The sequence below is a fragment of the Rutilus rutilus genome (genome assembly GCF_951802725.1).
Source record: "Rutilus rutilus genome assembly, chromosome: 8".
NCBI lineage: Eukaryota > Metazoa > Chordata > Actinopteri > Cypriniformes > Leuciscidae > Rutilus > Rutilus rutilus.
Window position 1 is genome coordinate 13,987,902 of NC_140222.1, and position 20,172 is coordinate 14,008,073.

At 41.3% G+C, this 20,172-nt stretch overlaps 1 protein-coding gene across 1 annotated transcript; it reads left to right on the top strand.

The window, feature by feature from the left end:
• Nucleotides 1-544: 544 nt before the first annotated feature.
• On the top strand, nucleotides 545-8,341 carry LOC311295170 (uncharacterized protein). The gene is made up of 6 exons (XM_084416406.1): nucleotides 545-710; nucleotides 1,220-1,552; nucleotides 1,729-2,019; nucleotides 2,101-2,205; nucleotides 3,416-3,483; nucleotides 7,606-8,341. The coding sequence occupies exons 1-6, from the start codon at nucleotides 662-664 to the stop codon at nucleotides 7,657-7,659; spliced, it is 900 nt and encodes a 299-aa protein (XP_084272532.1). The 5' UTR covers nucleotides 545-661; the 3' UTR covers nucleotides 7,660-8,341.
• Nucleotides 8,342-20,172: the final 11,831 nt, after the last annotated feature.

Consider the following 20,172-nt stretch of genomic DNA (forward strand, 5'->3'; position numbering starts at 1 on the left):
ATATCAAATATCAAAATACCAATAATATATATATATACAGTGTTAAATATGATCATTGTGTTTCTATTGTTTTTCTGTCTCTGTGTCAAATGCAGTTTCTCATCATGTTTCTGTAGATTAAAGTTCAAAGCTGTTCCTGACAGGACAGAAATAAACTCCACACACACACACACACACACGCACTGAATGCCCAGTCTCACATACAAGATGTCCGTCCACACAACTGATCAAACCACAAAAAAAAAAGAAGGAAGAAAGAAAGAAATAACCCACAGCAGGTTTCAGTTTGACTCAGAAGCTGAACTTCAGTAAACTCATACACGGTTTTAAAGTTGTACTTTTCCCCATACGCTATAATTAAGAACTGAATAAATACGATTTTAAATCACTAGAGTTACTCTTTATTTTACCATGAAATGTAGATTTTATATGACATATGTATACTGTATGTAACATGTGCATACAAGTGTGTGTGTGTGTGTGTGTGTGTGTGTGTGTGTGTGTGTGTGTGTGTGTGTGTGTGTGTGTGTGTGTGTGTGTGTGTGTGCATTAGGAGGGTCAGACTCTGTCGGGGGAGGATTCACAAGCTTGTGTTTGTTAAGATCTGTTGTGCGTTCATTGATAGTCTTATTAGATCAGGCGTTTCACTGAACAGCTGCAAATGTTTCACATGTTTGTTTTGTTCTGTTTGTGTTTCTGCCGTCTGATCGGTAAGTTATAAACATATTTGTGTTGTATATTCACATATCAGAGTAATAAACTCATGCGGCGGCTCAAATTAGATTATTTTCATCCACTGTGATCAAATCTCTCTTGTTGGTTTAGGTATTTTAATTTCAATGATTACAAATGCAAATCCTCCCATGAAAATGTCTAAAAATCATTTAAATAATTTTAAATACTTCTGCTGTAATCATAAACAACTACAAAAGTCATGGAAATTCAGTAACTAAAAATGTGTTGAAAATATATAGCATATTTAAACTTGTACTTTCAAGCTGTATTTAATTTATCTTATAATTTTTTATTTGATTCTTCAACAGAACATTTTAAAACACATTAAAAGACGAAATTATTGATTATCTCTCATGTCTGTCTGTTCATTTATGTGACTTTTCATTTAGTTTGTAGTCTCTGCTGATGTTAAAAGTTACAAACTGATCTCAGACTTTCTAAACCAACTTGAGCATTAATCTGAAAACCTGTTCATGTTTATCAGGAGTGTTTGCTGCCGAAACAAATGAAATACAGTCAGTGTCAGTGATGGAGGGAGATTATGTCACGCTAAACACTGATGATACTAAAATACATGAAGAACACATACTGTGGAAATATGGAGCTGAAAAGTATTTTATAGCTGAAAACAGTAGAAAACATGGGATCTCCACATATGATGATGTTCTTGATGGGAGATTCAGAGACAGACTGAAGCTGGACGATCAAACTGGATCTCTGACCATCACAAACACCACAACTGAACATACTGGAGATTATAAACTAGAGATAATTGGAGCGACACTGACATCTAAAACATTCAGTGTTTCTGTCTATGGTGAGTCGAGTATGGTGTAATTCCTCCTGCGCTTCTTGTTTTATTAGCTATTTACATATTGAAATGTTTAATTATGTTATAGTTTGAGATGAGACAATCACTGCTCATCAACAATGAATCAAAATTAACACTGTAGATTTATCCATATTTCTGTTTATTTATCTCATCTTTCTCAGCTCGTCTTCCTGTTCCTGTCATCAGCAGTAACTCTTCACACTGTTCATCATCATCATCAAATTGTTCATTGGTGTGTTCATCAGTGTTGAATGTGTGTGATGCGACTCTCTCCTGGTACGCAGGAATCAGTGTATTGTCCAGCATCAGTGTGTGTGATCTCAGCATCAGTCTCTCTCTACCTCTGGAGGTGGAATATCAGGATAAAAACACCTACAGCTGTGTGCTGAACAATCCCATCAGCAACCAGACCACACATCTGGACATCAACACACTCTGTCACACATGTGCAGGTACCACAGCACTGATGATATATGTTTATGTACAAACACACTCACACTAATGACTCTCTCCTTCTCCTTCTCCTTCTCCAGTGTCAGTGTCTCTGATAGTGTTGATCTCTGCTGGATCTCTGATGATTGTTTCTGGATTCGGGATCTTCTGGATCTGCAAGAAATGTAGAAAAATTGACAGGGAAGGCAAGTGTTTACTGCTTTTAAACATTATAATAAACACAACTTTACACCCTAAATTATACTCTAAATATTTAGTCAACTGATAGCCCTAAATACAATTTAAAAATAATAATTGTCATTATTTTGTAGTTAACACCCTTGAGATTATTTATATGAAAATAAACCAAAATAATATGTGTAGTTTGTTGTGGCAAAAATTAATTAAACAATCATCAACTGCGTAACAAGAGACACTCTGAAATTCAAATGATCATTAAAAAGTATTTTATTCTTGCAAGAAGGCCCAGTTGCCACACAGAAGTCACCAGTACAGTCTGTGAAACAAGTGCGACGACGAGAGGGAGGGTAGAGGAGTCTTTATACTGCTTTCAAGGTCTTCTGCTTACAGGCCCTTATCTACACAAGGAGAGGCTTCCCTGCTAGTTTTCTGATACTGCTAAGTTTTGTTCTTACAAACTCACAAGTTCTAAATTGGGCGACCTCTGACCCTAGAAGTCAGAGGTCCCTTCTCATTCTGCCGCCTCCTGACGTCCCACCTGTTACCCAGCATTAAGAGAAACACATACACGTCAGTTTTACCACGTAAACCACATATAGAAGGTCATTTCAATGTTTTACTGAAAGTCAATGAAAATCAATACTGCAAATCAATGAAAATCAAAATTTTCCATAACAAGTTTGTAAAAAAAAAAAAAAAAACAGATCCTTCTTTTCTCAAATTGCACCAAAAGATTAAAAATACAAAAGCTTTCTTCACTTTATGAACACCATTTTACATGTTCCATAATTAATTTCCTATTGTCACTCTAAAGCTTTGAAACAATCTATATAGTTGAAGGTGACGTGTAAAGATGCAGCTGGTGATAAAGTTAAAATATGTTATTGATTAATTTTGTTGAACTTGTTGAGCATCAATTTCACCAAACAAAGAATGCATTTGCCTGGGTTTGATTTATAAATTATGTGTAAAAAAAATGTCTCTCTAATTTTAAGGTGATAGTTCAAATTTAAATTTAGTCGAATGAAATTTGTTAATGTAATTTTTTTTAAAGGGCTGTGTTAAACGGTTAATGAAATGTGTGCATTTATGCTTTAACTTTGACGGCCATAATAATAATAATAATAATAATAATAATAATACAGTATGTTAAAGAATCAGATCTAATTAGTATTGAGGTTTGTTGTTTTAATGCATCTATTATTGTTGAAACAGTTGAGACTCACGAAGACGAGATCACTTACGCTGAACCAGCGTTCTACAAAAGAAACACACAGAAAACGGTAAGACAATGTATAATTAAGTTATGTTGTGTTTCTCTGTGTCATTTCAGCAGTGAGTCAGATGCAATTGTGTTTTTGATTGTATAATGATCCATCAAATACAGCAGCACCAAATCAGATGTTTAATAAAAGCCATTAGATTATCAATGCAAGAAAAAGGTCTCAGTTACGTATGTAACCCTCGTTCCCGAGTTCAGGGAACGGAGACGTGTCGTCGGGGGAGTTCCCTGACGAATTGGGATCACGCTAGGGAGACCAATTGCCTACGAGTGAATTAAAACGAGCCAATGAAAATTGGCATGCAGGATTTGCATTCTGCAGCCTGCCTACCATCGCGGGTATAAAAGGCGGAAGCAACGCATGCATAGTGCTTTTCGCTGAGGAGCCGAACGGTGTCCAGTCCTCCGCGAAGGTACAGCAACATGGCGAAGGGACGACACGGAAAGAGGGTTACATACGTAACCAAGACGTTCCCTTTCGTCCTGGGAACTCCGACGTGTCGTTGGGGGAGTTCCCTGACGAATTGGGATCCCTAATAAAACGCCATGGTGCTGGCCCCTTCCAGCGCCCAGCTAAGCAGTTTCTTGTAATAAGTTGCGGGAGCTAGCTAGGGAACCACACTGCTGTTCCGCAAGACCCGCACAGTGGATTTTGGATAACACTGGGAAAGCGTGCCCTTGGGCTAGTGAAACATATGGCAGTCCCTGAGGTAGTCCCAATCCGAGGGAAGTGGGAGCATACTCAACAGGGACAACAGAACGAGTCTGTCAAGGGGAAGACACGGCTGAACTGCACGTGGCATCATGGGTCACCGTAGAGACCACTGGAAAAAACACCCAGTCTACTAGCAACTCCTTACTACAGGTAGCAGACCTGGCACCAGGCGGTCCGCCACGCCTGGCACCGAAGGGGTGATGGAGGAACTCACGAGGCCATACGGAGCCATACGGAGCAAAAGACGCACGTATCCGGCCGAGGCGCGGAGTGGCGTAGCAAGTCGACACAACCTATTCCCTCGCACCACTGGCCGTAGCGAGAACTCGGGAGGAAACAGGTTCCACACATAGGCTATAGAATCTAGCAAACGTGTTCGGTGTCAGCGAGGCGCCTTGAGCCAAAGCCCAGGAAGCGGCAACACCTCTAGTAGAGTGAACGCGCAACCTGGGAGGACAAGGCTCACCCAGAGACTCATACGCTCGGGTGATAGCATCCACTAACCAGTGAGCTAACCTCTGCTTGGAGACAGCCTTCCCCTTCTGCTGGCCTCCGTAACAGACAAAGAGCTGATCTGAGGTCCTGAAGCTTTGTGTTCTGTCAATATAAACCCGCAGGGCGCGGACGGGACAGAGAAAAGCTAGGGCTGGGTCTGCCTCCTCCTGGGGCAGCGCTTGCAGGTTCACTACCTGATCCGCGAAGGGAGTGGTAGGAACCTTGGGCACATATCCAAGCCAGGGTCTCAATACAACCTGAGAAAGGCCTGGCCCGAACTCTAGGCACGATTCGTCTACCGAAAAAGCCTGCAGATCCCCGACCCTCTTGAAAGAGACCAATGCTAACATGAGTGCTGTCTTAATGGACAGGATATTAAGCTCTACTGTGAACAAAGGCTTAAAGGGAGGACTTTGAAGAGCTCTAAGTACCAGAGCTAGGTCCCAAGAGGGTACAGAGTGCAAACACGAGGTGGATTTAACCTCCTAGCACCCCTAAGGAATCTGATAATCAGGTCGTGCTTCCCCAAAGACTTACCTTCTACTGCATCGTGAAGTGCGGCTATTGCAGCGACATACACTTTGAGGGTGGAGGGAGACAGCCTTCGCTCCAACCCATCTTGCAGGAAGGAAAGCACGACTCTGATCGGGCAAGTTCGGGGGTCCTCCTGACGAAAGGAACACCAATCGACGAACAGGTTCCACTTCAACGCATAGAGGTGCCTCGTAGAGGGGGCTCTAGCGGAAGTGATGGTGTCTACCACTGCCTGTGGCAGGCCATCTAGAACCTCCGCGTCCCGTCCAGGGACCAGACATGGAATTTCCAGAGGTCTGGACGCGGGATGCCATAGAGTGCGCTCGACCCTCGAAAGCAAGCCGTAGAAACGGTCTGTGTCGAGGAAGAATCGAGACGTGAAAGTACGCGTCCTTTAGGTCGATCGCTGCAAACCAATCCTGGGGACGGATGCATTCGAAAATGACCCGGAAGCGCTAGCCAGGCTTCCAGATACCGTCTCAACAAACCCACCCAAACCACCGGCATACCCGCGGAGGGGCAGCGAGGTGGAAGACAGGGACCCGGCTCTGGTGGCATTGTAGCGACCGAGAGCGGGGTCTGGGCATTTTAACTTGATACCAACCTGCTTCCACCTGTGGGCAGATGGCAGAGAAGGCCCGTGGGCATTCTGCTGCGGGCTGCCCGGTGGCGAGGGGAGGGGGAGAGACGAGGAACGAAGCCCTGACTCCTCGTGTCCTGGTCTCTGCGCCTCCGGGCCCAGCTGCAGACCGGAGCGACGCAGCCGAGGCTGCGTCACTGCTATCCGCAAGCTGGGGAGAGGGGAACGGGAGTGGCGCCGTGCGGAAGTCTCAACAGTGGCGGCGCGCACTGCCATTCTGACCCTCTCCTCCCGAAGAGCAGACATCACATACTCTGGGTCACTCCTCTCAGGGTCATTTCCCTTCCCTTTGCTGGGGGGGGAAACGAACTCCGAGCGGGCTGGTTTTGAGGCGCTTCTGGACCTCCAGTGTGGATATCGTCTGACCGAGGGCCAGCACTGTGACTAATCACGGTCAGTCACTAAGCGCAGCTCCACCCTGAATCAGAACTACCCACGTGCACTGAATGTGCAGGGGTAGTGAGAGAGGAAAAACTTCTGCAGATTTAGGCATGTTTGGCTTGCCATATTGGCACCAAAATGCTTCCATACTACCAACATTTTTCACACGCATCCAGGCACTTTAGACCCAGGAAGTGTGGCTGTCAAGTCTGAATCTTCAGCACGAGAACACACCATTATAGTAGGAACTCAGCATCATTTTCAGAGTATTACAGGCCTCTTTCCGATGTAGCGATCGACATCTGTCCTCCCCTGGGGCCCCGAATGAAATGCTTGGTCCCTCATGAGAAGGACCAAAATCCCATTCAAAGCCTCGATGGCACACGACACGCTGAGCGGCTCAAGCCCTTACGAGAAAGGGGAGACGAACAACGTGCTGACGTGGTCATGCACTCATGAGAGAACATGAACCACCCATGAACGCAGTCTCAACACACTGATTAGGCATGTGAAACAGCGATCATGGCCGTCAACCAGGCATTCAAGACAGTGAACGTGGCCATCGCCTCGATGACACACGGCACGCTGAGCGTTCAAGCCCTCAGGCAGGACGAACAACGTGCCGACGTGGTCATGCTCTCATGTAGAGAGCACAAACCACCCACGAACACCGTCTCAGCATGTTTGCGATGAGCTAGAGGAGTGAGTGGTTTGTGCTTACTGTAACCCTCAGATCACCAATGTTATTCACCAAAGTAGCCCTCTTCTGGTGCACCAGAAGAGAAACTAGATCGGGAAATAAGCAAAGGGACTCACCTCATAGAGTACTCTCCTTATTGTGCTGAAGCACACAGGGACCCAACGCGGCAACACAGCGGGGAAACTGCAAGCCCGCTGTGCGCACTCAACCGTTTACCAGCTGTGAAAACAGCTTTTGAATTAACAGCGTGTAGACGCAGCCGGCAGACAGGAAATCGCGCGGTCGCTGAAACGCCGTCACGCTAACACAGAGAGATCCCTTCCCGGAACAGCAGACTCGTAGAGCGTAAGATAGATACAATCTTAAAGCTCATTCACAGCTTTCAAAATGATTCAGGAAAACATTTAAACAATTAATGGTTTGCACAACAAGACTAGAACAAGCCAATTAAACAAATGAGGTTTTGTTGAACCTAATAAATTTAAGTTATTGTGTCAGATTAACATGTTAGCAAAACCAGTTGAGAACCACTGATATAGAAGATGTTGTTTGATGTCATTTCCTCAAGATGTTTAAGTTTGCATGCAGTGCTTGCAAAATGTTATTAGAAAAACTATATACTATATAAAACTATATTTCTTGTGTTGTGTTTTTACAGAAAGTTGAAGAGGAGGATCATGTGGTGTATGCACCAATCACAATGAGAAGATGACCAAACTTCAGTCTTTTTATAAGTACAAGACCGAACTGTGTGGAGTCCTGCGTCAAGTCCGAGTCTATGGTTGAGTTTTTGGTGAGAATCACCATAATTGTAGGACTTCCCAGCAGATGTAGAGCAGGATCAATATTTGAAGTATTAAATGAAGTGGTCTCCTAAAAACTTAAAACAAACTTGCCTTTTTAACCAATTAAATCATATTATTGATTGGAGCATTTCATGTTTGACTTTTTAAGTCTTAAAGGGACCATGCGTGTGATAATCTCATGAAAAACACAGATGCAAAACACTCATGAACACTGTGGTCTCATGTATTCACATCTGAACAGAAATGTGGTTTGATCTGCTGGGTGGATGGACAGCTTGTGCTTGAGTGTTTCTGCTGATGGACGTGTGTGTTTGATGTCAGTTTGTGATCGTCTCATTCTGAATAGTCTGTGAATAGCCTGTGGTTGAAGGACTTTTTCCATTCCTGCTCACATGAAACCATCGACTTCTGCTCTACAGAACACCTGCTGTACTAAAATATGCTGAACTCAGCACTGGTGTTTAACAAAAATATTATATACTTTGTGTGCGTTGATTTTGTTATAGTCTATACTCATGCAGTGATCCTGCAGTTAAGCAGTGTGACACTCTCAGGGTCATATCTTTACAAAACTCATATCATTTTCCTGCCAGTAATTTTAAGGATAAATGCCATGTATGACTTACAATTTATGATTTATGTTTGATAGTTGTTAATTTATTTTTGTTTTCATCAAGTATGGATGAGAAACTAACTAAACACTATAAACAGTCTTGATTTTTTTTTTTTTTTTTGTAGAAATTCATAGAATGAGATCAAGATCATAATTAGATAGGAAATCTCACCTTAAGTTTCCTTGATAGTGGTAAAGTCCAGATGCAGTGATGAGGACAGCTCAAGATATCCACTCCTGCCAGGGAGTCAGGGAACAAAACACAGGATTGGGTGAAGAAGTGTTGATCCTACAAATAATACAAACCACTTTTTTAAAATCTTTTTTAAAGATAAATTAATATCCCTATTAGCAAATATGTAGGTTAGTTAGTGCAGTGTTCTAGTGGATTTGAATAGGCTACCTATTTAGTAGGCTACCTGGGTGCTCTGAGTGGTTGTTTACAGGTCAAAGTGCCCACATCTCTGTGCTTTTCTCAGTGTCTGTGATCTTCTGGTTTGATGTCTCGGTTTCTCCTTCAATGTGCATCTGAGGGACTTTTCACCTGATTCATCATCATCTTCATTCAGGTGAAAATCTGCTCACTTAAAATAACAGCACGTCTCCTCAACAACACACATTATTATAGGAATCATTCTTGAACGGAGCACAGGACTGAAACTGTTTACTCGCAGATTTTCTGAGTTTTTTTTTTTCAACTTGTCAGATTTACAGCTCATGCGGAAGACAATATTAACTTTGATGCCGCCAAGATCACGTCACGTGAACACGGCTTCATCCAGGGAGATGTACACAAGAACATTCATTTTTAGCAGAAAATGAATCAGCAATTCAATCAGCAGAAAACCTGTTATCATGGTTCCGAAGATATCTACCTATTCGGAACCATGATAACAGGTTTTCTGCTGATTGGATTAGGCATTGCCCTGGTTTATCAAGGAATTAAGAAGACGGTGACAGCTGTCCAAAACCCCACAAGGCTGCCCGTCATGATTGAAGCAGTGAGCAGAGCTGTCAGCACTCAGACTGTGACTATGAACAACAATATGGTTAACATCTTGGAGAAGCTTACAGCTTTGCAAAGGCAAATGGATCGTTTCAGAGACCCAAATGGACCAGGAGCTGTTTAAATTGGAATGCGGCTACTCGTCCCAAGACCAAACAATCCCTATCTTATCTGCTTTCGGCCCCCTCTACCAGCACTGGCCTTGGCTGAGGCTGCTTCTGGAACAACAACTCCCCTGGAAGAGCACTGCAGCGAGATGCTCTTGCGTTCCTTCCCCCACTCCCCACTGACACCTGCTGATTGTTGACTCTGTCTGGGACCTGATCAAGGTTGACTCCATGGCAACTGCTGTGTATCGCTATGACATCCTGCGGACTGAGGCACCTAGATTAGGATGCCGGGCGTAGCGACTCTCCAGGCCTACATACACAAACTCTTACATATATACAGATATGCAAACACCCTCCCCCACCCCCCATCCCTCGCCTTCAACGCTTTGTACCCCCAGTCTGACAGGCGGGTCTGACCAGCGCCGAGAATGGCTGCAGGACCGGATGGCTGCTTGCCTGTGCTGGGTTACCTCCATTCCCCACTCCCCTCCCCTGTTGCAAGTCTTGTGTGTTCATGTTGTGTACTGATTATGTGTTAATGTTGCTGAGGTGTTTTTTTACTGTTCCCAAACTGTACTCCTTACAGGAGCATAGTCTGGGGGTTGCCTTTTTTTCTCTCCTCATGTCATGCTGTATTTTTCTCCTCAAACGAATTTCCTCATTATGGGATAAATAAAGGTTTCTTCTTCTTCTTCTTCTTCTTTAATCAAATAAAAAAAAATATTCTAAGTTCTTTGTGTTGACAATGAATAATTTCATAGCTGCCATGTTCCTAATTGTAAATAATATCCTTCATCAAACCTATATGTGTTCCCATATAATGCTTCTGTATTGTAAACAACCTCCTAACTGCATTTCTACAATCCTGCCAGTTCAACGCTGAGATATAGTTTCCGTTTCTTTTTACTTCAACATGCGCTAATACTCAAATAAAGCAGATATTTAAACACTCAGAAATAACTATAACAACACTTGACCACTAGAGGGATTAATCACATTCCCACCCAGAATAAATGTGGTTGATATATTTTGCTTTGTCAAGCATCAAAGCCTATACTGTTTTTATAAAGGATATTAATAATGTTCATTGCCATGGTATGGAGCGATTGAACATGGTAATTATATTTCTCCACAAAATAGTACAGTTATCGTTCCTATTATACAATTATAATTTGAGATCTTCAAAGTGTAAAAGAAATTATAAAAAAAAATGATCATTTATTTTTTTAAGTCACTCATTAAATTTCACTATAATAACTGTTGCTGTTTCCCATGATCTTTATTATTATTATTATTTGTAAGAACAACATCCCACACACAATGTGCCCTTATTATCACCTTATATTTCAGATAAGAGCAGACACGGCCATTTGTACTTTTAATGTGTCTGGCTTCCAGTGTCATATGCCTCCTTACCATATTACCATATTACATATCATATCTACATATCTTAGTAACTATAAACATGCTGGTTTGTAGCTAACAGTTTAAAGTTCACTGAACTTTGATATAGTATTCTCGTTATTTCTCTACAGCTGCTAATAAATAGGAAGTCTCGCACATTCTGCGTCCAGCTTACTTCTGCGTTGAAACATCTGGAGGATAAATTACCTGATATTTCATTAATACATAAAGTGTGCACTACAGGCAGTATGGAGACTGTGTTAGACCACCATCTAGTGTTAAAAGTAGGAATTCACCATTCAGAGAATGTTCATTTGATGTTTTTAATGTCATTTATCACATCAACACACACACACACACACACACACACACACACACAGTGGAGGGGTTTGACAAATGATAGTATTTTGGCTCTGACATGACAAAACATTTACATGACAGAAACAGGCATCACGATACACTTCTAAATGAGCGGTCCAGAGTGATTTTGCCAGCTCTTTTACTCACTCTGGATGAGTTCAGTTCTTGGAGAGTGTGGAGAGGTGTACCAGTGATTCTCTCAGCAGTCCGGACTATCCGCTGTGGTCTTCAGAGGTCTGACTGGTAGCTGAGCAGAACCAGACAGTGACAGAAGTGCAGAGGACAGACTCAATGACGTTAGAGAACTGTATCAGCAGCTCCTGTGAGAGTTGAACTTCCTCAGCTGGAGAAGGCAGGGCAACCTCTGCTGGGCCTTTTTCACAATGGAGTCAATGTGACTGTCCCAATTCAGGCACAGGAACCTGAATGACTCCACTGCTGCCACAGTGCTGTTCATAATGGTGAGTGGGAGAGTACTGGGATATTTCTCCTGATGTCCACAATCATCTCCACTGTTTTGAGTGTGTTCAGCTCCAGGTTGTTGTGACTGCACCAGACAGCCAGCTCTTTAACCTCCAGTCTGTAAGCAGAAACATGAGGCTGATAAGTGGTGTCGTCTGCAAACTTCAGGAGCTTGACAGAGGGGTCTTTGGCGGTGCAGTCGTTCGTGCACAGGGAGAACAGCAGTGGGGAGAGAACGTACCCCTAGGGGGCGCCAGTGCCGAGACATTCCCTTTCGGTCGGTCGGTCAGTCGACGCCACGTTGAGACCGACGAATAGGAATCCCTACTAAAGGGCCACAGCTGCTGCACCCCATCCAGCGCCCTGAGTAAGCCTCCACACCTTCTTGCCTGGAAGGACGATAGGAGAGGGCTTACACCGAGTGTATCTGTCACTGTTGTTCCGTGATAACCCATACAGTGAGATTATTGGATAACACTGGGAAAGCGTGCCCGATCTGAGGGAGGGGAACGCTGCGGGAGCCACATTCTTAAAAGAGTTATGTGGGAATACACATATGGACTAACCCGAGGGTTTTACTGCATATGAATAGTGGGTGACTTAGCCCAACGGAAAGACACAGGCTTCCATTAGGAGCAGCCGTGGAGAATATACACACATGGGATCCCCGTAGGGTCACACATATGAGACCCAGCCTAGACCCGGTTCTCAAGGATTCAGCGGATAAAGGCCTGGCACCGGACGTTCTGCTATGTCCGGGCTGAGGGTGTTGGTGGACTAAACAGGTTTGACTCTGGGGCAATAAGGACACACAGTAAACAGGGTGCAGCAAGCCGACAGAGCCAGTACTCACAGTGCTTCTACCCATTTAGGGTGAGAACAAGGGAGGACACGGGCTCTACACGTAGGCTATAGTATCTAGCGAACGTGTTAGGTGTCGCCCAGCCCGCAGCTCCACAGATATCTGTTAGTGAAGAGCCACATGCCAGTGCCCTGGAGGATGCAACGTCTAATGACATATCATGTGTTTTGGTGAACTGTTCAACAGCTAACTCTCAAGAGAAGGACAAAGTTGAACCTCAAGATCAAGATCAGAGAAAATGTAGACAAAAAAATCTCACCTTAATTTCCAGCTCTGAACCGCCATCAATCAGGAAAGAAACCAGAGTCAGGGCAAGTCTGAAGGGATGTTAATCCTACAAATAAACAAACCGTTTGGTTTTTAATTTTATTAGAATTTTTTTTTGTGATAAATCTTATCTTTAGGCTAATACTCGATAAACGAAAAGGCATACAATTATGAAATATGTGGTTAGTGCGGTGCTGGTGGATTTCAGTACCTTTTTAGTCGGCTACATGTGATTGCTAGGTGGTCAAAAAAGCCCACATCTCTGTGATCTTCTCAGTCTCTGTGATCTTCTGGTATGATATGTTTTTCGGGTCTCTCCTTCAATGTGGGACTTTTCACCTGATTCATTCACCAGCAGGGGGAAATCGTGAGTCTTAACTGCACACATATGAAGAATCAATCATTCATGTCTGGAGCACAGGACTGAAACTGTGCAGGACAGTTTACACACAGATACTTCTGCGTTCAGTTCAACTCAGAAAGTCACGATTTCCAACTTCTACTAAGAAAAGTGTCATCACGACACTTGAAGTCAGACAGACACAACTCATGCTGAAGTCCATAACTTCAACGCTGCCGAGATTGTGACTTCACTGACACCAGGGAGTTCATGTACACATAAACATTCGGTTTTAATCAAATAAAGTCAGTAAGTCCATGATACTGCACTGGTAGCTCTGATGAAGGAGGGAGAAGGGACTGATCTCTATGTGGAAACAGTGAATAATCTGGTAAAGTGGTGTGATCTAAATGCCCTCATCCTCAATACACAGAAAACTGAGGAGATTATCTTCGGCACCTCTCATGAGTGCCACATTACACCAATAATCATTCACAATCAAACCATAAAACAAAAATCATCGCTCAAACATCTTGGAGTGCACGTGGACAGTGTGATCATGTAGACTATATCTGCAGCAAAGTACAGCGGAGAATCTACTTTTTAAGGAGACTTAGGTCATTCGGAGCGAGCAGCGAAATTCTGTCTCTTTTCTTTGTGTCAACTCAAAGCTTTCTGCAATTTGGAGGAGCAGTGTGGTTTGGGGGCCTCTCAGCTCATCTGAAGGCCAGGATTCTATGGCTCCTGGGAATCTGTTCCAAACTGGTGGGACACTCAGTGGAGAACGCGTTCACTGAAAGCCATGTATACTGCACACTGTCAGACTGGTTGACAAAATCTCCCAGGACTCTTCCCATGTGTTGCAGCGGGAGTATCAACTCCTGTCCTCCGGGAGGCGCTATAGGATCCCAGAATGCAGAAAGAATAAATATAAACACTAATTTGTTCCTCTGTCAGTATCTCTGCTGAATCAATACAGGAAAGTAAAGAAGTGATAGTTCCCCCATACTTTCGCATTCATCTATATATGTATGGCTATTGAAGACCACTCTTGCAGGGCAGGACCCCCATCATATTAATTAAGTGTCTATTTATGTTTTTACTGATGCTTCTATGTTTTTTTTGTTTTGTTTTTGGTTGTTGTGTTGTAATTGTTGGAGCTTGTATTGCAAGACAAATTTTCGTGTACACGTACAATAAAGTGCTATCTATCTATCTATCTATCTATCTATCTATCTATCTATCTATCTATCTATATATATATATCTATCTAATAAATGAGTTGAAGTTCTTACACTTTATGAATATAAAGCATATTAATAAACAGTTGAGGTGGCACTAAATGACTCCCTCTGTTAATAATCATAAACCCGCACTACTTCATTTATCTACCATATCTTTCTAAGGCAGAAAGCTGTATGCTAGTATGCGGTTCTGAATTTAGCATTATTTTATGCTGACAATGGACAACTGCAAAGCTACATATATATATTAAAGTCCAACTGAAATCAAAATTGACCCTATTTACTTTGTTAGCGCATATTACTAGTCTTGTGGTGAACAATTAATCCGTGCAAGTTAATACACAGAAAAAAATTGTTTGCCGTCGTAATCTTTAATCAAAGTCTGAAAAGTTACTTCCGGTCTGGAATGGCGTTCCTTCTCTGATGACGTAGGTTTGACGGCTTGGTTTGGGAAACGCTTAACCACTCCCCTCAAACCGTTAGTCTGTAATGAGCGAGAGATGGAGAGGAGGAGCGCTAGAGTAAAACCATGGCGAGAAGTTTCACTCTCAGTACACTTCCGGCTTCTGAACTGGTTGCAGTTCCTCTCTGATTCCATATGAGGGCGCTCACAGGACGAGTGCAGAATGAATGGAGGTCTATGGCGCTATACCAACCAAAATCCACTTTTCTCAGGATATAATTTTTTTGTCTAGTAATTTGAATGTTGTATTCGAAAAGAGATGCAAAGAAATTACACATTGCTGGGTGTTAGATTTTTTAGAGTCACTTATTTGCTTAAAAAAATTTTTTAAAGTGTCAATGACGTCATACACATCGTACGACCAGCTTTACGGCAATCCTTCACTCACTCTGGTGCGTTCGCGCTCTGCACTTTCTTTTCACTCGAGGCATCGACAACACAGCTGACACAGGTAAACACACGTGCTAGAAGAGTTTTTGTTTTGTTTGTTTCTGGTCCCGCTTCGGATGCCACGATGCCATCAAGCGGTATCTCTGGTCATAATCAGTCCTTCACTGACCAATCAGCGTTCATTAGCTGAATGCTAGCGTGTTATGGGCAACAACAACTCAACCTGTAAGAAATCGAAAGGACATAAGAACTCATTCATTCAACTTTCGACCAAAACCCATGTTGAACTTGCAAAAACTACAATCAGATCTGAGATTTCTCAACGGCAATCGGGTGAAAGAGACACATTTAGCCGTCTAGCCCCATAGACTCCCATTCATTTTGCACTCATGGCGAGCGCCCCCAGTGGAACTCTGGTGGAACTACAACCAAAATTCGGTACAATAGGACTTAATAGGGAGTGGCCAGGCTCTCCGTAGACGGGCTCTGGTAAAACCCTGCCCTCTGTTCAAGATTCCTTTTCACTGGGAAATACGTGACAACACTGGAGAAAAGACGTTTGCAACTTCCGGTTCACGCGGACTTTAAACGTATATCCTTATACATAAATTAGCCTATCTCGCAACAAAACTGATGTGTGCTTCCACCTAATGTTTCTGTATTGTAAACCTATAACCTCCCTTCATCATTGGGTAATCCTGTTCATAGCTTAGAAAGTTGCGTTGCTTTAACTGAAAATTAAACTAATACATCATGTGACCATTAGAGGGATGAGACAGTCCTACAGGATAAAGGTTTTTTTTTCTTTGCCAAGCATCTACTATTTCTAATATTATTCCTTTGATTAGGGTATTAATAAATAATAATAATAATAATAATAATAATAATAATAATAATAATAATACAAAAAGAAAAACAGATGCATTACTAAACCATAAAGCACTCAACCATGATAATCATATTTCCCACATTATTCTCGAACTTATTGCTCCCACAAAATCATGTGAGATCAATTTTGTCGTTTTTTTTTTTTTTTTTTTAGACAGTGGTGTCTGATATCACATTACCACAGTTGTACTGTAGTAACAATCTCTATAAAATTGTTACATATTTCCAGAGAGTGCAGTGATAGTAAATCACACCAGCAGAACAACAACACATCCTGAAGACAGACCTGAAGCTGTAATGATAAATAGACATAATTATTATTAGAGACTGATTGATAATCGATTTTACTTTGACTCATATTTACACCTTTCTACTGTCATCACTTTTCTTCTCGATATTGAGTGGCACCATCTGGTGGTTTTGAATAACAGCAGCTAAACAGCATTACAGCACTAACAGTGGCACAGAATGTGTATAAAACCCTTTTTTAGTGAACAAATATATACAGAACAGGACAGTAGGCTTACTGTGTAAATGTTTTTGTACAGATCATAAAGATTGTCGGTAGAGAAATATGTCTGGATTCATAATGCAAACAAACAGCAGAAGAACATCATTGATTCACACTTTCATTCATCAAACATGCACAAGTCTCGTGGATGATCTGAATCTCCTCATATACGCATAAACTCAAATAGTGTTCACTTCATATTTTCAAAAAACTCTGCTCACTGGCATCTGTTAAAAAACACTGGATCCAGAGATGGTTTTATTATTGAGAGATATCAAGGTCCATCATTAAAGAAGGCAAACTTCTCTGTCTCCTCCAGGATCATATCATGAAGCATTCAAGTCCTCGTGGGAAATAACTTTCATCAGAGCAAGATGTAAAAATACAGCAAGATTTTTAAACTACTTCTGGAAAATGAAGAACAAAAAATGTGCATCAGGTGCATTTTGCTTTTTATGTATTTAATAAATGTATGGTTCGGTTTGCTGTCCTCCGGTGGTTTTCCTTTAACTAATAAATACCGCTTTGCAAATAAGTCCTTCAACTGTCTCCTTCCAACCAAGCCCTGACAGAGAGGAAATAAAAAGAGGACCTTTGAAGAGGCCCTTCAGCTACACACACACTTGCTCTAAATACCCGTTCTCACACACACAAGATGTTTGTCCAAATCAAACCACATTTCTGAAGAAAACCAACCACAGCAGATCTCAGTTTGACTCGGAGCCAGAGCTTTAAAAGTGGTAATGTGAGATCATACATGATTTTAACGGTTTCTTTCAGAAGTATGTTAAATTATAAAAATAATATCTCACCCATTAAGAACAGTTTAAGTCTTAATAAGGCCAGATGAACTATAACATTATGTCATGTGCAAATGCAGCGAGTGAAACTAGGAGGGTCAAACTGTGTCGTGTGAGGATTCACATATAGACTGAGTGTTTTTCAGTGGATAGTTTCATCACACACTGAACTACTGAAGAAAATGTCTCACACGTGTGTTTTATTCTGTTTGTGCTGCTGGAGTCTGATCGGTAAGTTATAAAAACATTTTCATTGCTTTTGTTCTATTTCAGAGCAATAAAGTGGCTGATACTGTTTGAATTAGACTTTTATCTGCTGTTAAAATGAATCATGAATATTGTGAAATCTACTAACTTTGAAATCAGGTCTCCAATTCTTAACTAATAATAATAATAATAATAATAATAAAAGGGGTTATAAACATCTACAAAAGTCATGGAAATCCATTAGTATATATATATACACAGTATATAAATACACAGTATATATATATATATATATATATATATATATATATATATATATATATATACACACACACTGTCGTTCACAAGTTTGGGGTCGCTAAAAGTTTTTATGTTTTTAAAAGAGTCTCTTCTGCTCAGCAAAGCTGTGTTTATTTGATTAAAAATACAGTAAAAATTGTGAAATATTATTCCAATGTAAATCAGCTGTTTTATGTGAATATACAGTATAAGTGTAATTTATTCCTGTGATTATTCCTTCAAAAATCATTCTAATATGATGATTTGATGATCAAGAAACATTTATGATTATCAATGTTGAAAACAGTTTGTATTTCTGTGGAAACCGTCATATATTTTATTTTTCAGGATTCTTTGATGAATAGAAAGTTCAAAAGAACATAATTGATCTGAAATAGAATCTTTTGTAACATTATAAATGTCTCTACTGCCACTTTTGATCAATTTAATGTGTCCTTGATGAATAAAAGTGTTTATTTTTTAACTTCTTTCCAAAAAAATAAAAAATGTTACTGACCCCAAACTTGTGAATGGTAGTATATATATATATATATATACACACAAACAGCAATGTAAAACTTGTACTTTCAATTTGCAATAATTATCATGTATTGATTTTCGACAAATGATGTAACTTTAAACACTGATTTTCCTCGACATCCGATAATTAAAAAAAAAAATGGACTAAGCTTCAATCTAGATTAAATCAAGGTTTATCTAATAATTCGGTTTGCACCAAACTTTAAACTTTGTTTAAAAATATGCAGACTTACATTTAAACCATCATTCTCCTGGTTATACATTTAGGATTGCTATATTACTTTAATATAAAATCCTTAATGAAGTCACATGACTCAAACTTTTTTAATCTACAGCATTAAATATCCTGGAATATTTAGTGTAAAATGTAATGCATTGTATTTGCTTGTTTAAAATGGGCATTTGTAAAAAGTATAATAATAATAATAACTAGAAAAATGCATTTCCGGAGGAACTGCGAAGTGTGCTTGCTCGGGTGCAGTTCACTAACGTGAGCAGGTAGTGGATAAGGGTGCATTGAAGTTTGCTTGATGTGAGAATTTCAACAATAGTACTTTTTTCAAGATTGTGCAAAAAGGTGAAAATTCATGTGCATTAAGAGACATGTCTGCAATGTAGACTAGTGCCAATGGCATTGTTTATGTGGCTTGGTTGTTGGTTTTGAAATAATTGGTTATGAATATACAGCAGAGTGTTTTGGGTGATGAAATAGTATTGAAAATAAGCTGACAGTCTTCATTTACTGTATCCAATAAGCCAATACAAAACTCACCCAGCTGTTCTGTGGTTGAGTCCCAGCCAACATTTGTATGTGGGGCCCATATGGGTATTAAATAGGCTGGAAAAATGGGCCTTATATAGGATTGTCCGCAGGTTTCTTTATGGCCCCACGCCAACTGCCCACATGGATTTTATGCATGATTGCACTTGCCACTAGGTGGGCCCCAACTGGGCAACATGCACAAGACCCGTTTCGGTCCCAGCTTTAAGTGTTATGTGGGTACTACATGGGCTTTAAATATGGGTTATACATGGGATTGTCCATGGGTTCCATGCTGGCCCCTTGTCAATTGCCCATGTAGATTGTATGTAGGATTTCACTGGGTGTTAGGTAGGGCCCAAGTACCCAGCCAACATTTGTATGTGGGGCCCATATGGGTATGAAATGGGCTGAAATGTAGGATTGTCCGCGGGTTCCATAATGGCCCCCATTGCACTTGGTACTAGGTGGGACCCAAGTGGGCAAAATGCACAAGACCCATCTCTGTCCCAGCTTTAACCCAGTAGACATTTGTATGTGGGGCCCATGTTGGTTTGAAATGAGCTGAAAAATGGGCTCTGTATGGGATTGTCCGCGGGTTCCATAATGGCCCCATGCCAACTGCCCACATGGAATTCATATAGGATGGCACTTACAAAAAGGTGGGCCCCAACTGGGCTACATGCACAAGACCCTTCTTGGTCCCAGCTTTAGTTTTTTTGTGGGTACTACAAGGTTACTACATGGGCCGAAATACGGGCTGTAAGTAGGTTTGTCCATGGGTTCCATGTTGGCCCCAGCAACTTACTCATTTAGGTTTTATGCAGGATTTCACAGGGCTTTAGGTGGGGCCCAACTAGGAATCATATGCATGTGGCCCAACTAGGAATCATCTGGGTTCCATCTAAATGAG

Coding starts and splice junctions, on each gene's coding strand:
- LOC311295170 (XM_084416406.1), top strand. CDS start 662: ATGTTTCACATGTTTGTTTTGTTCTGTTTGTGTTTCTGCCGTCTGATC. Junction 711..1,219: donor GTGTTTCTGCCGTCTGATCG/GTAAGTTATAAA, acceptor CATGTTTATCAG/GAGTGTTTGCTGCCGAAACA. Junction 2,020..2,100: donor ACTCTGTCACACATGTGCAG/GTACCACAGCAC, acceptor CTCCTTCTCCAG/TGTCAGTGTCTCTGATAGTG.